The following is a 14,070-nucleotide window of genomic DNA, read 5'->3' as shown; positions in this document are numbered from 1 at the left end:
GGGGGGTGCGATGGGGAGGTTCCCTTGTAAGAACGCTTTTTAATCACTGTGAGCAAGTTTTATTTAATCGTGTGGCTAGGGTCCCCTGTCGGGCTGACCATCTGCCGGGTGCCGGTCTTTCAATTTGACGCCACTTCGGCGACCTGCAGTTGATGAGGATGGTAGGATGAGGATAGCACAACACCCAGTCCCTAGGCTGAGAAAATTCTCTGACCCACCCGGGAATCGAACCCGGGCCCAGAGAATTGACAATCTGTCACGCTGACCATTTAGCGAGCGAACACGGTGAGGAGGTGATTGGCTGAACACATAAACCATATACATTATAGTCTAAAAATTACTGAATTTTCAAATGAAAGGAAATAAATTTTCATACTTAATGTTAACTTGCCTGTGTAGAATGAGTTATACTTAAATACGCTAATTTGGTACCCCTGCATCGGAGGCAGTGAGACAGTGAGTGAACAAACTTACTTAAAACGACCCTTTTCCTTCACAGCAAAAAGTATTTTGGTTTCAGATGTGTTTGTCAATTAGCAGGAGACCCATTAAAAATTTTATTTTATTAGGAAGCTTACAATCTAGGGTATTATTTAAGACCAAAATCATCTTCCAAGAAGATTGGAGAAATGTGGTATAAGCATTTTTCCACATTTTCACATTTTCCTGAAAAATGACATGGACTTTTTTTTTTAATTTTCTTTGTAACTTTACTGCTTCAATAACTGGATGTCTGTTAACTATATGCCTTACATAACTTCTGAAAAAAAATTCCAGATCAAAAGCTTAATAAACTCCTGAGTAATGGGCATTTATGTAGATAAGTACCATTTTGCATTGACATTCTTGCAGAGACCAGTCATCACTACATTTAAAATTCAGTATAAAATAAAGTTATAGACTGAGACCAAAAAAATTTCACAGAAGTTCCTATGTTAAGTATAACCAAATGTGCAACATTTTGTGAAAATCTGAGATAGAGGGTTTACACATCCTTGAATTATTTTGTGTTTTGACGTGGAATGACCTATTTTGCATTTCAATCAAGCTGCAGCTGGTGTCCATGCCTCATTGTTTTTGTTTACAAGTCAAGGTGTACAGGACAAACTTCGGAAACACTTTTCTTTTCATCAAAACATTTTGAACTTTTTGGGCAAACACTGCAAGAGTATCACAAGCCTCAGACAGTGCTGAACCCAATTCTCATGTGGAGAAAGGCCTTTATAGGACTCAGTGTTATGTACCACCCACCCCATCCATGACCACCCAATAACAGTGGAATGTCTTCTTCCTCTGCTTAACAAAAATGTGGCCTTTGACCTCTCCCAAATGACGACAGAAAAATCATATTAACACGGCAAGATAAGGGACTCGACAAGTACACACATGCTGATGCTGAACGCATGCCACAGTACTAACAGCTGAAACAGATAATACACCACTGAAAAACTTACAGTAATAACAACATACACTACAAAAATGGATGCTGTCGGCAGAGCTGATCATTACACTGTCAGTTACAGTTTTGTCACAAAACTGCTGAAGTACCGCAGAAAAGTTCTTTTCTGGTTGCTTAACATATCCGTGGTAAACAGTTTTAAACTTGTAAGAAAAGCTGAGAGAACAAGACAACTAAAGAGCATTCAACTGCAAAACCTTTTTGGGAAATTCGATGATGATGATGATGATGATTGGTTTGTGGGGAGCTCAACTACGTGGTCACCAGTGCCCATACCAAGTCCCAATTTTTACGTAGTCCTATCTAGCCACTGTCACAAATGATGATGACAACACAAACACCCAGTCCCCGGGCAGAAAAAATTCCCAACCCGGCCGGAAATCGAACCAGAGACCCCATGATTCAGAGGCAGCAACACTAGCCACTAGATCACGAGCTGCAGACGGGGAAATTCGAAGCAACACATCATGAAATGACTGTTTATCATATATACATATTGAATAGCAGATATGAAATATCACTTTTCTGCTGTTTTCATTTTCTTTGGAGGTTAAAAAGCAGAAAGATTGTGTTTCATGCAGCAATGGAAAGATGCCAGGATTATTTGGGAGGAGTGTGGTGAAACACTTGTGTTTCACTGCACGACATGCAAACAAAATCCAGGCCTTCATCCTATTGAGATGTATCATACTTTGACAAACACAGGCGACTGCAGCTAATATGCAGTGCTGGGTGCCACCAGGTGTAAAACAAGGACTACAAGTGATTAAGTCAATGAATGTATGTAAAACAATCAGCCATATCTCCTGGAATTATCACACACCCCAACGAGAACATTTTAAGAAAAAAAACGTTAATATGGCCCATACATGTTATTTATCTGTATCAGCATTTTTGAAATTAAGATTCAATAATAAAACATGTAATGATTTGTGAATTTTAAAGCCATTCATTGGGCAAAATTCTTGTGAAGACATGCCATCTTTACATCAGACAGAAAAGAACATTTGGTAAAAGTAAAACTGTTGCTAAAAGTGTTGCGCTTTAAAATTGTGAATTCTATTCCACATCTCTCTTTTTACAATACTTTGCCAATCACAGTTCAACATAGGCACCAGTTGAAACCAGATAGATGTCATTTAAATCACACAATAAAGTGTTCTGCTAGCACCATTAATCCAATTACACTGTTGATCAATGTAGGTGATGTAAAATTACATGTAAAACAAAAATTTATCCCAGTTATTTATCATTCCACTACATGTATTAATGGCTCAAACCAAAAACCTGGTTAAAAAAAAAAAACACCTTGCAGTTAGTGAGGAGCACACATGATTTTTTCCAGCATTAAGTCTGGTAATAAAACAGGTGTATGCAGTCTAGCAAGCGGAAGGTGACAAACTAAAGCAATGCTGCATGCTGTTCGTGTCTGCACACGATTGTCACCATCTTTCACATCTTACGAAGACATAGCACATACTGCTAGTCTTGTAGAAGATCTACATCTACATGGATACTCTTAAGTGCCTGGCAGAGGGTTCCTCAAACCACCGCCACAATTTTCTATTATTCGATGAACCCTCTGCCAGGCACTTAAATGTGATTTGCAGAGTATCGATGTAGATGTAGATTTAGATTCCAATCACGTATAGCGTGCGGAAAAAACACACACCTAAATCTTTCCGTATGAGTCCGATTTCCATTATTTTACTGCAGTGATCGTTTCTCTCTATGTAGGTCAGTGTCAACACAATACTTTCACATTCAGAGGAGAAAACTGGTGACTGAAATTTCGTGAGAAGATTCCTCCGCAGCGAAAAATGCATTTGTTTTAATGGTGTCCAGCCCAAATCCTGTATCATTTCAGTAACTCTCTCCCATATTTCCCAATAATACAAAACACACCGCCCTTCTTTGAACTTTTTGGATGTGCTCAGTCATTCCTATCTGGTAAGGATCCCACACTGTGCAGCACTATGCTACAAGAGAACGGACAAGCCTCGTGTAGGCAGTCTCCTTAGTAGATCTGTTACAGTTTCTAAGTGTCCTGCCAATAAAATGCAGTCTTTAGTTAGCCTTCACCAGAACATTTTCTATCTGTTCCTTCCAGTTGTTCGTAATTGTAATTCCTAGGTATTTAGTTGAATTTACAGCCTGCAGATTTAACCGATTTATCGTGCAGCTGAAGTTTAAGGGATTCCTTGTAGCAGTCATGTGGATGACCTCACACTTTTTGTTATTTAGTGTCAACTGCAAATTTTTGCACCACTCAGATATCTTTTCTAAATTGTTTTGCAATTTGTTTCAATTTTTTTTTTTTTTTTTTGTCTTCTCATGACTATTAGTCGATAAACGACATTATCATCTGCAAACAACCTGAGACTGCTGTTCAGATTGTCTCCCAAATCATTTATATAGATAAGGAACAGCAAATGGCCTATAACACTACCTTGGGGAACGCCAGAAATCACTTCTGTTTTACTCTATGACTTTACGTCAATTACTACAAACTGTGACCCCTCTGAAAGGAAGTCAAAAATTCAGTTACATAACTGAGACGATATTCCATAAGCACACAATTTCACTACAAGCTGCTTGCTTGGTACAGTGTCAAAAGCCTTCCAGAAATCCAGAAATATGGAATCGATCTGAAATCCCTTTTCAATAGCACTCAACACTTCATGCGAATAAGGAGCCAGTTGTGTTTTCGAAGAACGATCTTTTCTAAACCCATGTTGACTGTGTGTCAACAGACCATTTTCTTTGTGGTAATTCATAATGTTTGAACACAATATAGGTTCCAGATACCTGCTGCATATCAGTGTTAATGATATGGGCCTGTAATTAAGTGGATTACTCCTACTACCTTTCTTGAATATTGGTGTGACCTGTGCTACTTTCCAGTCTTTGGGTACAGATCTTTCATTGAGCGAATGGTTGTATATGATTGTTAAGTATGGAGTTAATACATCAGCATACTCTGAAAGGAAGCTAATTGGTATACAGCCTGGACCAGAAGACTTGCTTTTATTAAGTGATTTAAGTAGTTTCACTGCTCCGAGGATATTTACTTCTATGTTACTCATGTTGGCAGCTGTTCTTGATTGGAATTCTGGAATATTTACTTAGTCTTCTTTGTGAAGGCATTTTGGAAGGTTGTGTTTAGTAACTCTGCTTTGGCAGCACTGTCTTCGATAGTATCTCCATTGCTATTGTGGAGAGAAGGCACTGATTCTTCCTTGCAGCTAACATACTTCGCATATGGCCAGAATCTCTTTGGATTTTCTGCCAGGTCTCGAGACAGTTTTTTGTGGAAACTGTTACAAGCATCTCGCATTGAAGTCCGTGCTAAATTTGGAGCTTCTATAATAGAGCGACAATCTTGGGGATTTTGCATTTGTTAAAATTTGGCATGTTTGTTTCGTTGTTTCTACAACAGTGTTCTGATCCGTTTTGTGTACCAAGGAGGATCAGCTCCGTTGTTTGTTAATTTATGACAAGAAGTGAAACACAGTGACACACATACAGTGGCAAGCACATGCAGTCATTATTATCATGTATCACAAATGCAATTTTTTTCCCTCTAGTGGTAAAACAATTTGCCAGCCATTAAGCTTGCTGCTATCAAACGTCATTCTTGCTCCTCTGTAACCGAGAGACTAATGTAATTTTTGTTCATTACAAACTGAAGATGACCATATCAGAATTCAAATACTTAGTGATCAAAACAGACAATGCTTTCGTTTACACTTAATTGGGGTCGAGCCTCTCCACATGTAATCCATGACAAAATTGTTATTAAAGATTTCTAACTGCCTCTGCAATAAAAGTTCAGGCTTTTCCTCGACTATCAAATGTAAAACATCACCATTATGTGAATGTGCAATTAATTTTTCACTCTGATTGCTGGAATCACACATTAACATTAAAATGTTTTTTTAATATGTGACAGCGCTCTTGATATATTTCACCAAGCAAATTCATTCAAAGCAGAACAGTACCCTGAACTAAGGATTTTCAGGTAACTTCACATTGCATATCACTGGCTGATTTACTTCACCCATTTATTGTTTATTGTGAATGCCAACCCTTCCTGCGAGCCACACTGATAACCTAACTTCAATTCAGTATACAATCAACACCCTCTACATGTGATCTGGGCAAAGATGCCAAAATATAACCACAAAAATCGATTGCTCAAAATTTATTCATGGAAAAGAAATATTTTTTGATGATGATAAAAAATAGTCATAGCAGCCTATCAACAAGACACACAAGTTATACCTCTCAAAATCAATTAGATCAGGCCTGTTGATATTATGGAAAAGTATTCAAAAAGCATTATGCTCATAGTAGGGCTCGGCCCATCTGCCATTCTGCCTATGCAAATATTCCCTTGTACATCAACAAGGGTAAGGAAAGTAAGGATCAAAGTTCAGATTACAGAACCATTGTCCAAATATTTTTCATTGGTAAAGTTAAGCTTCAAACTGTTCAACAAAAACTGAAATCCTACAATCTATACTTAAAGGGCAACGTAGATTTACACCTGGTTGAGATAACAGAGAATAGGTTGGTTGCTTTGGGGAAGGAGACCAGACAGCGTGGTCATTGGTCTCATCAGATTAGGGGAGGATGGGGAAGGAAGTCGGCCGTGCCCTTTCAGAGGAACCATCCCGGCATTTGCCTGGAGTGATTTAGGGAAATCACGGAAAACCTAAATCAGGATGGCCGGACGCGGGATCGAACCGTCGTCCTTCCGAATGCGAGTCCAGTGTCTAACAGAGAACAGGTATTGCCAATAAAGTTTTGTGAATACACTGTACCTGTCTACATGTGCTTTTTAGATAATACAAAACATCTTCAATATTGTGAAATGAGATTTATATGCAAGAGGTCTCATCCAGCTAGCTACAAAATCATTAAATTGTTATTTGCATTCTCTATAAAAATAACCATTTGTAAGACCAAGCACAGTATTTAATGTCGGATGAATTTCAGACAGGTAACAAATAATACTAATGACATGTCAACAGTAGACCTACCTTTCTTTTGCACACACAACAGATGATATTACAATGTTGCTTGTTTGTAGCAAAGAAACAAGCACAAAAGCAGGGCCCCAATCACAACAAAGAAAATTTAAGATGCTAATTATCAAAAGAGAGCAGTAAGATAGAAACAATGCTGTGTGGATCAGATACATTCAAAGTCAGCATGTGAGTGTCAACAGAGATCAGTATCTTAGAAAAGAGCGAAAAATAGATATTTTAATTAGTATTGTGAGCACTATGCTTTCGGCTATGTGGCAGTAAGAAGCATCTCTGGCCTAGAGAAACAAATATAAGAAATGAAAACATAAGTGAAATCCCAACTGTTTTACAAGGAGTACTCTACAACACTGATCCCTTACTTGTTGTTGTTGTTGTTGTTGTGGTCTTCAGTCCTGAGACTGGTTTGATGCAGCTCTCCATGCCACTCTATCCTGTGCAAGCTTTTTCATCTCCCAGTACCTACTGCAACCTACATCCTTCTGAATCTGCTTAGTGTATTCATCTCTTGGTCTCCCTCTACGATTTTTACCCTCCACGCTGCCCTCCAATACTAAATTGGTGATCCCTTGATGCCTCAGAACATGTCCTACCAACCGATCCCTTCTTCTGGTCAAGTTGTGCCACAAACCCCTCTTCTCCCCAATCCTATTCAGTACTTCCTCATTAGTTATGTGATCTACCCATCTAATCTTCAGCATTCTTCTGTAGCACCACATTTCAAAAGCTTCTATTCTCTTCTTGTCCAAACTATTTATCGTCCATGTTTCACTTCCATACATGGCTACACTCCATACGAATACTTTCAGAAATGACTTCCTGACACTTAAATCAATACTGGATGTTAACAAATTTCTCTTCTTCAGAAACGCTTTCCTTGCCATTGCCAGCCTACATTTTATATCCTCTCTACTTCTACCATCATCAGTTATTTTGCTCCCCAAATAGCAAAACTCCTTTACTACTTTAAGTGCCTCATTTCCTAATCTAATTCCCTCAGCATCACCCGACTTAATTAGACTACATTCCATTATCCTTGTTTTGCTTTTGTTGATGTTCATCTTATATCCTCCTTTCAAGACACTGTCCATTCCATTCAATTGCTCTTCCAAGTCCTTTGCTGTCTCTGACAGAATTACAATGTCATCGGCGAACCTCAAGGTTTTTATTTCCTCTCCATGAATTTTAATACCTACTCCGAATTTTTCTTTTGTTTCCTTTACTGCTTGCTCAATATACAGATTGAACAACATCGGGGAGAGGCTACAACCCTGTCTTACTCCCTTCCCAACCACTGCTTCCCTTTCATGTCCCTCGACTCTTATAACTGCCGTCTGGTTTCTGTACAAGTTGTAAATAGCCTTTCGCTCCCTGTATTTTACCCCTGCCACCTTTAGAATTTGAAAGAGAGTATTCCAGTCAACATTGTCAAAAGCTTTCTCTAAGTCTACAAATGCTAGAAACGTAGGTTTGCCTTTCCTTAATCTTTCTTCTAAGATAAGTCGTAAGGTCAGTATTGCCTCACGTGTTCCAGTGTTTCTACGGAATCCAAACTGATCTTCCCCGAGGTTGGCTTCTACTAGTTTTTCCATTCGTCTGTAAAGAATTCGTGTTAGTATTTTGCAGCTGTGACTTATTAAGCTGATAGTTCGGTAATTTTCACATCTGTCAACACCTGCTTTCTTTGGGATTGGAATTATTATATTCTTCTTGAAGTCTGAGGGTATTTCGCCTGTTTCATACATCTTGCTCACCAGATGGTAGAGTTTTGTCAGGACTGGCTCTCCCACGGTTGTCAGTAGTTCCAATGGAATATTGTCTACTCCGGGGGCCTTGTTTCGACTCAGGTCTTTCAGCGCTCTGTCAAACTCTTCACGCAGTATCGTATCTCCCATTTCATCTTCATCTACATCCTCTTCCATTTCCATAATATTGTCCTCAAGTACATCGCCCTTGTATAGACCCTCTATATACTCCTTCCACCTTTCTGCTTTCCCTTCTTTGCTTCGAACTGGGTTTCCATCTGAGCTCTTGATATTCATACCAGTCGTTCTCTTATCTCCAAAGGTCTCTTTAATTTTCCTGTAGGCGGTATCTATCTTACCCCTAGTGAGATAGGCCTCTACATCCTTACATTTGTCCTCTAGCCATTCCTGTTTAGCCATTTTGCACTTCCTGTCGATCTCATTTTTGAGACGTTTGTATTCCTTTTTGCCTGTTTCACTTACTGCATTTTTATATTTTCTCCTTTCATCAATTAAATTCAATATTTCTTCTGTTACCCAAGGATTTCTACTAGCCCTCGTCTTTTTACCTACTTGATCCTCTGCTGCCTTCACTACTTCGTCCCTCAAAGCTACCCATTCTTCTTCTACTGTATTTATTTCCCCCATTCCTGTCAATTGCTCCCTTATGCTCTCCCTGAATCTCTGTACAACCTCTGGTTCTTTCAGTTTATCCCTTACTTAGCTTGCATTTATCGTGAATCTCTCACCCAGTGCAAAGTCCCAAGGAACTGGAAAAAAATTCAGGTGACTCTTGGATGTACGCAGGGTAAAAGAACAGACACGCAAATTTATGTCCGTGAATCAGCACGGTTTTAAAAAACACCATTCACATGAAACTAAGCTTGCTCTTTTCTCACATGATATAATGTGAACTATGGATTAAAGACAACAGGCAGAGTCCACATTTCTAGATTTCCGAAAATCATTTGGCACAGTACACCACTGCAGACTTTCAATGAAGGTACAAGCATACGGAATAGGTTCCCAGATATGCGAATAGTCGAAGACCCAGTATCTTGTCCTTGATGGTGAGTGTTCGTCATGGACAAGGGTATAGGGTATCGTCACAGTGACTTTACTATTTGCTAAGTACATAAATGATCTGGCAGACAGGTTGGGCAGCTATCTACAACTGTTAGCTAATGATGCTTTTGTGTACGGGAAGATTGGGACGATGAGTGACTGTAGGGTGATACAAAACGACTTGCACAAAATTCCTAGTTGGTGCGATCAATGGCAGTTAGCTTTAAATTTAGGAAAATGTAAGTTTATGTGGATGAGTAGTTAGCTTTAAATTTAGGAAAATGTAAGTTTATGTGGATGAGTATGAAAATCAAGCCCATAATGTTCAGATACAGCATTAGTATTGTCCTGCTTAACAGAGTCACATCATTTAAATACCTAGGTGTAGCATTGCAAAGCAATATGAAATGGAACAAGCATGTGAGGATTGTGATAGGGAAGGAAAATCGTCTACTTTGGTTTCTTGGGAAAATTTTAGGAAAGTGTGGTTTATCTGTGAAGGAGACTACTATCAAATGCTCGTGTAACCTATTCTTGAGTACTTATCAAATGTTGGGGATCCGCACCAGGACAGATTAAAGGAGCACTTATCAAAGCAATTTGGAAAGGGGCAGCAAGATTTGTTGCGAGTAGGTTTGAATAACACGCAAGTGTTAAGAGGTGCTTTGGGAACTCAAATGGGAAGGCAACACTCTTTTTGAGGAACACTGCTGACAAAATTTAGAGAACAGGCACTTGATAGTGACCACCAAACGATCCTACTGATGCCAACAAACATTTCGCATAAGGACCATGGATGTAAGATACGAGAAATTAGGGCTCATACAGAGGCATGCAGACAAGTCTTTTTCCCTTGCTCTATTTGCGAGTGGAACAGGAAACTTGATAGTGACCGCCAAACGATCCTACTGATGCCAACAAACATTTCGCATAGGGACCATGGATATAAGATACGAGAAATTAGGGCTCATACAGAGGCATACAGACAGTCTTTTTCCCTTGCTCTATTTGTGAGTGGAACAGGAAAAGGAATGACTAATAGTGGTACAGGGTACCCTCCACCATGTATTGATATGAATTGTGATACAGAAGTTATGCTATTGAGTTATGATATTGAAAGCATCTTGTGTAGTTCCTTGCAAGTAATTTAGTTCTCCACGTAACTGGACATGACAACTTTACCTGGTAATAAAGCATTATTATTGGCATATGTACATTTTGTTATGGACCCAGAAATCCATGAAGAACTGCTCTGCATGAGAGGTGCGACAACAACACTAAAGGTGATTCAATAATTAATATTTTGGAAAATCATTGAATAGGAAATGTGATGCCTTTATCAAATATATTATCAGTGGCAGCAGATGGAGCACCTGTCATGTTTGGGAGCTATCATAGATTTACGAGCCATTTAAAACAAAATGTACCTGGGGTGTTTATAAGACACAGCATCATTCATCAACAACATTTAGTTGCTAAACCAAATGGTTGAGTGCAGCAACCTTTTTCACTTTTTCATGTACACAAATTTCTAAGCAATGCATTGAATTCTAGTTTATTTACATAGTCATGCGAAGAAAAAGACAATAACTTTGATTGGTTAGTCCTTCATACTGAAGTACGGCTGTCAAAAGGCTATGCTTCACAAGATTTATCTCACTTTTTGAGACTGTTTTTAACTCTCTGAATCCTAAAAATACAAGTTGGAAAGAAAATTTTATCAAGGGAAAAACACACACAGCTTATCTAACAAATTTATTCACTGAATTTAATGATCCACTGAATTTAATGAGGTTAAATTGCAGTTACAAGGTGACTCTAATTTTGATAGAAACAAAGTCCATCATCTCAGCTTTTCTTGCCAGAGTTAAACTAACAAAATTTTTCCAGCATGTAGAGAACACCATTCAACTGCCATGGTACTAGGAGGGGGAGGGTGGTAAGCCCATTGCCCTGGCCATCTTTCGCCACTGGGAAAGCTCACCAACACTCAATGTAATAGCAGCCTGAGTGGTCCTGGGGTCATCCTGGAGGCCCCATGGCCATTGTCTAGTGCTCTACCAGCTAGACGACCACAGCCGCCATCAAAAAAATTTCTGCTGATACAATATTTTAACTCTGCATGGAGTACTTGTCACATAAGTCAAATAGTTTCGTTCATTTAGTCAAAGTCAGTACAACAAATAAACTAAACTAAAAATAAAAACAAAATTTTTTATCGATTTATATTTTGCAAAAATTTTATTACTGATCAAGTGAAAGAGGGTGGATTGAATAGTAAGTGATCATTAATACTTTCACTCTGACTTAATGGCATTGGTTAAGGCTAAGAAGGTGAGACAACATTGGCAAAGCTGAAAATTTCAGCACAGAGCACAAGGGTCAGGCTCAAATTGATAACACACATTTAATCATCAATTTCCATTTTCAGTTCTAAGTCTGTGGTGCACTACTTCTTAATCTATATTCAGTGACACTGCAAATGATCACTGTAAGCAACAGGATAAAGTAAGTACGTAATATATAATGAACAGAGGATAAAATACAGCACACGCAACAAGGTTCTTGTGTATCATGCACATATTTTGTGTTTTGGATTGACCCAATGCGTCGTTAATATTAGTGTTATCTTGGTGACACCATCCAAAGCATTACTGGCTCATGATTATTTTAGCTCTGAAGAACTATTTGGACATTTTAATTTCAATCTCTATGGCCCAATGTAAATCTTCATACCCTGATACCCAGAAGCTAGGAGATAAATTGTAGTTTTTAAAAGGGAAAGCAAATCAACTGAAAGTACTAATATACACTGATTATCGTAACTGCTAAGAAAGCATCTTCTGCTGATGATAAATATAATGAAATTTATACATCTAAAACTTTGACTACCTCAAGTCCACAAACACACACTTGTCTCCTGCTTCTAGCTCTGTATTTAATATTGAAGCACTTAAAGTAAGATGTTTTTGCACCTATTTATCTATTCCATTTGTTACAATCAAAATTGTTATGTGCACCAAGTGACATATTACTGATTCCAACTTAATTTATCCAGTACTACTTCCTTGTCAAACTACAAAGTTGTGCACATGTTTTACAAACTCATAAGCTATTACATAATTTTACTACTGTTATGTGCAGTAAATAATATTAACAGTGACCAAAAATAAAGCATTTAAAGTATAGAAACTAAAAATGAAAAAAAGCAAGCATACACTGATCACAAGATGGGAGAAGATTCCAATAACCTCCATCGAGTTCGCCTTTAAGAGCCAATGTGATTTTTTCATTGCGTTGCATGAGTCGATCAAAGGCCTGGATCACTTTCGCAACTGCCCTCTTAGAAACTTGAACGCGATTTGCTAGCTTCTCATCCAATTCTTCTTTGTCCCATGTCGATAACTGCATCAAGAAGGAAGTTGTGGCCTCATTCTCATCTGTAAGTAACAGTTGTCATAAGTATACTCCGTTGTAAACAGTTCAGTATGTCACCATAGACATATAAGTTAAGAATACTACAAGATGGCACATGATGTGGTTACCACAACTAATTGGTGAAAAAAGTGTTTTACAAACACTGGTCCTTTATTTCAAGATTGTTCTTATAGCAGATGGGGACTCACCATACATGATTTTTCTTCTAAGTTTCACATGTGTTTTCCCAGACACTATAAGAGCAAACGTTAAAACAGCTAATAATTACTTGAGAAAGCTATTTTTCTCCCACAGCTGATGAAAACTACTTGCTGTGCCAAAGTATGCGCCTAAATGCATTTCTTCATACTTTATTTCTAGCAGGCATGGCAGACCGTGATGGAAATGAAGCACCTACTATATAACAGCTGAAGATAAAGATCACACTCAGCAATATCTCATAAATAATTAGTAACAGGAGTAACACAGTGGTGATTGGTACAGGTGCAAACAACTCCTCTCTCACTCTTTTAGTTCAACATTATTCAATTTAGTTTGTGAAACTTTTCTTCTCCCTCTTCTTCTCGCTACAGTTAATGTGTTGCACAGCTCTATGGGTGGATTACATCTACAAACATGCACTGTATGGACATAAATAGTATATCTATCAGTAGTATATTACACCACATGTCTTACTTTTTTGGTATTTTATGTTAAATACTAAAAGTATTACAGAATAATGCAACACTTGAAGTTATGCTAATCAAAAATGATGAAAGCTATCACACACAACAATTTATGAGACTTTTGTGTCCGCAGTTAATAAGTTGAAAGGAACATATTATGAATGCTGCATTAGATTTGCTGTTACACTTTAATGCACTGAACACATTGGGCTATGCTAAGAAATCACAGTAACAGGAACACAGGTCTGTGGCACCTGACGTGTGTGCAATGTGTTGCAAAGATCAAGCCCTAACCATTTAACCTAGTCATTAATTTGAATTATATCAGTTGCTTGCCATAATCCAAATTAGAAGACATCCGGGATATTTCATCTCCAATATCCAGTAAGAAAAAGACTATCTATCAGTATGCCTATACATCACATTATAACAGTAGTGAAGGAACAAAAAGTATCTGGTACAAGAGTTAAAAAAGAGTCCTAAATTCACTTATCCTCTTGGGATCAATCATAAATTTGCTGTTACATGCACTGGACAACAAGCTTCAGTGAGTTCACACTTTTGGAATTAAAAATGAAGTCGTACATTTCTCCTCTAACAGATGGTAAATGTTGGTATGCTGTCACAGCATTCTCTTAATTCAAGAT

At 38.1% G+C, this 14,070-nt stretch overlaps 1 protein-coding gene across 3 annotated transcripts in view; it reads right to left on the bottom strand.

Moving 5' to 3' along the window:
* Nucleotides 1–14,070, bottom strand: part of LOC124715465 (E3 ubiquitin-protein ligase Bre1) — a 274,712-nt gene that overhangs the window by 239,982 nt on the left and 20,660 nt on the right. For all 3 annotated transcript variants that reach the window (XM_047243098.1, XM_047243099.1, XM_047243100.1), the window contains exon 4: nt 12,539–12,760. In XM_047243098.1, coding sequence (XP_047099054.1) covers nt 12,539–12,760 — 222 coding nt within the window. The remainder of the gene's footprint in view (nt 1–12,538; nt 12,761–14,070) is intronic.

The sequence above is a fragment of the Schistocerca piceifrons genome, chromosome 1, assembly GCF_021461385.2.
Source record: "Schistocerca piceifrons isolate TAMUIC-IGC-003096 chromosome 1, iqSchPice1.1, whole genome shotgun sequence".
NCBI classification, from domain to species: domain Eukaryota; kingdom Metazoa; phylum Arthropoda; class Insecta; order Orthoptera; family Acrididae; genus Schistocerca; species Schistocerca piceifrons.
The sequence above is the reverse complement of the archived record's forward strand: the minus strand, read 5'-3'. Positions and strand labels throughout refer to the sequence as shown.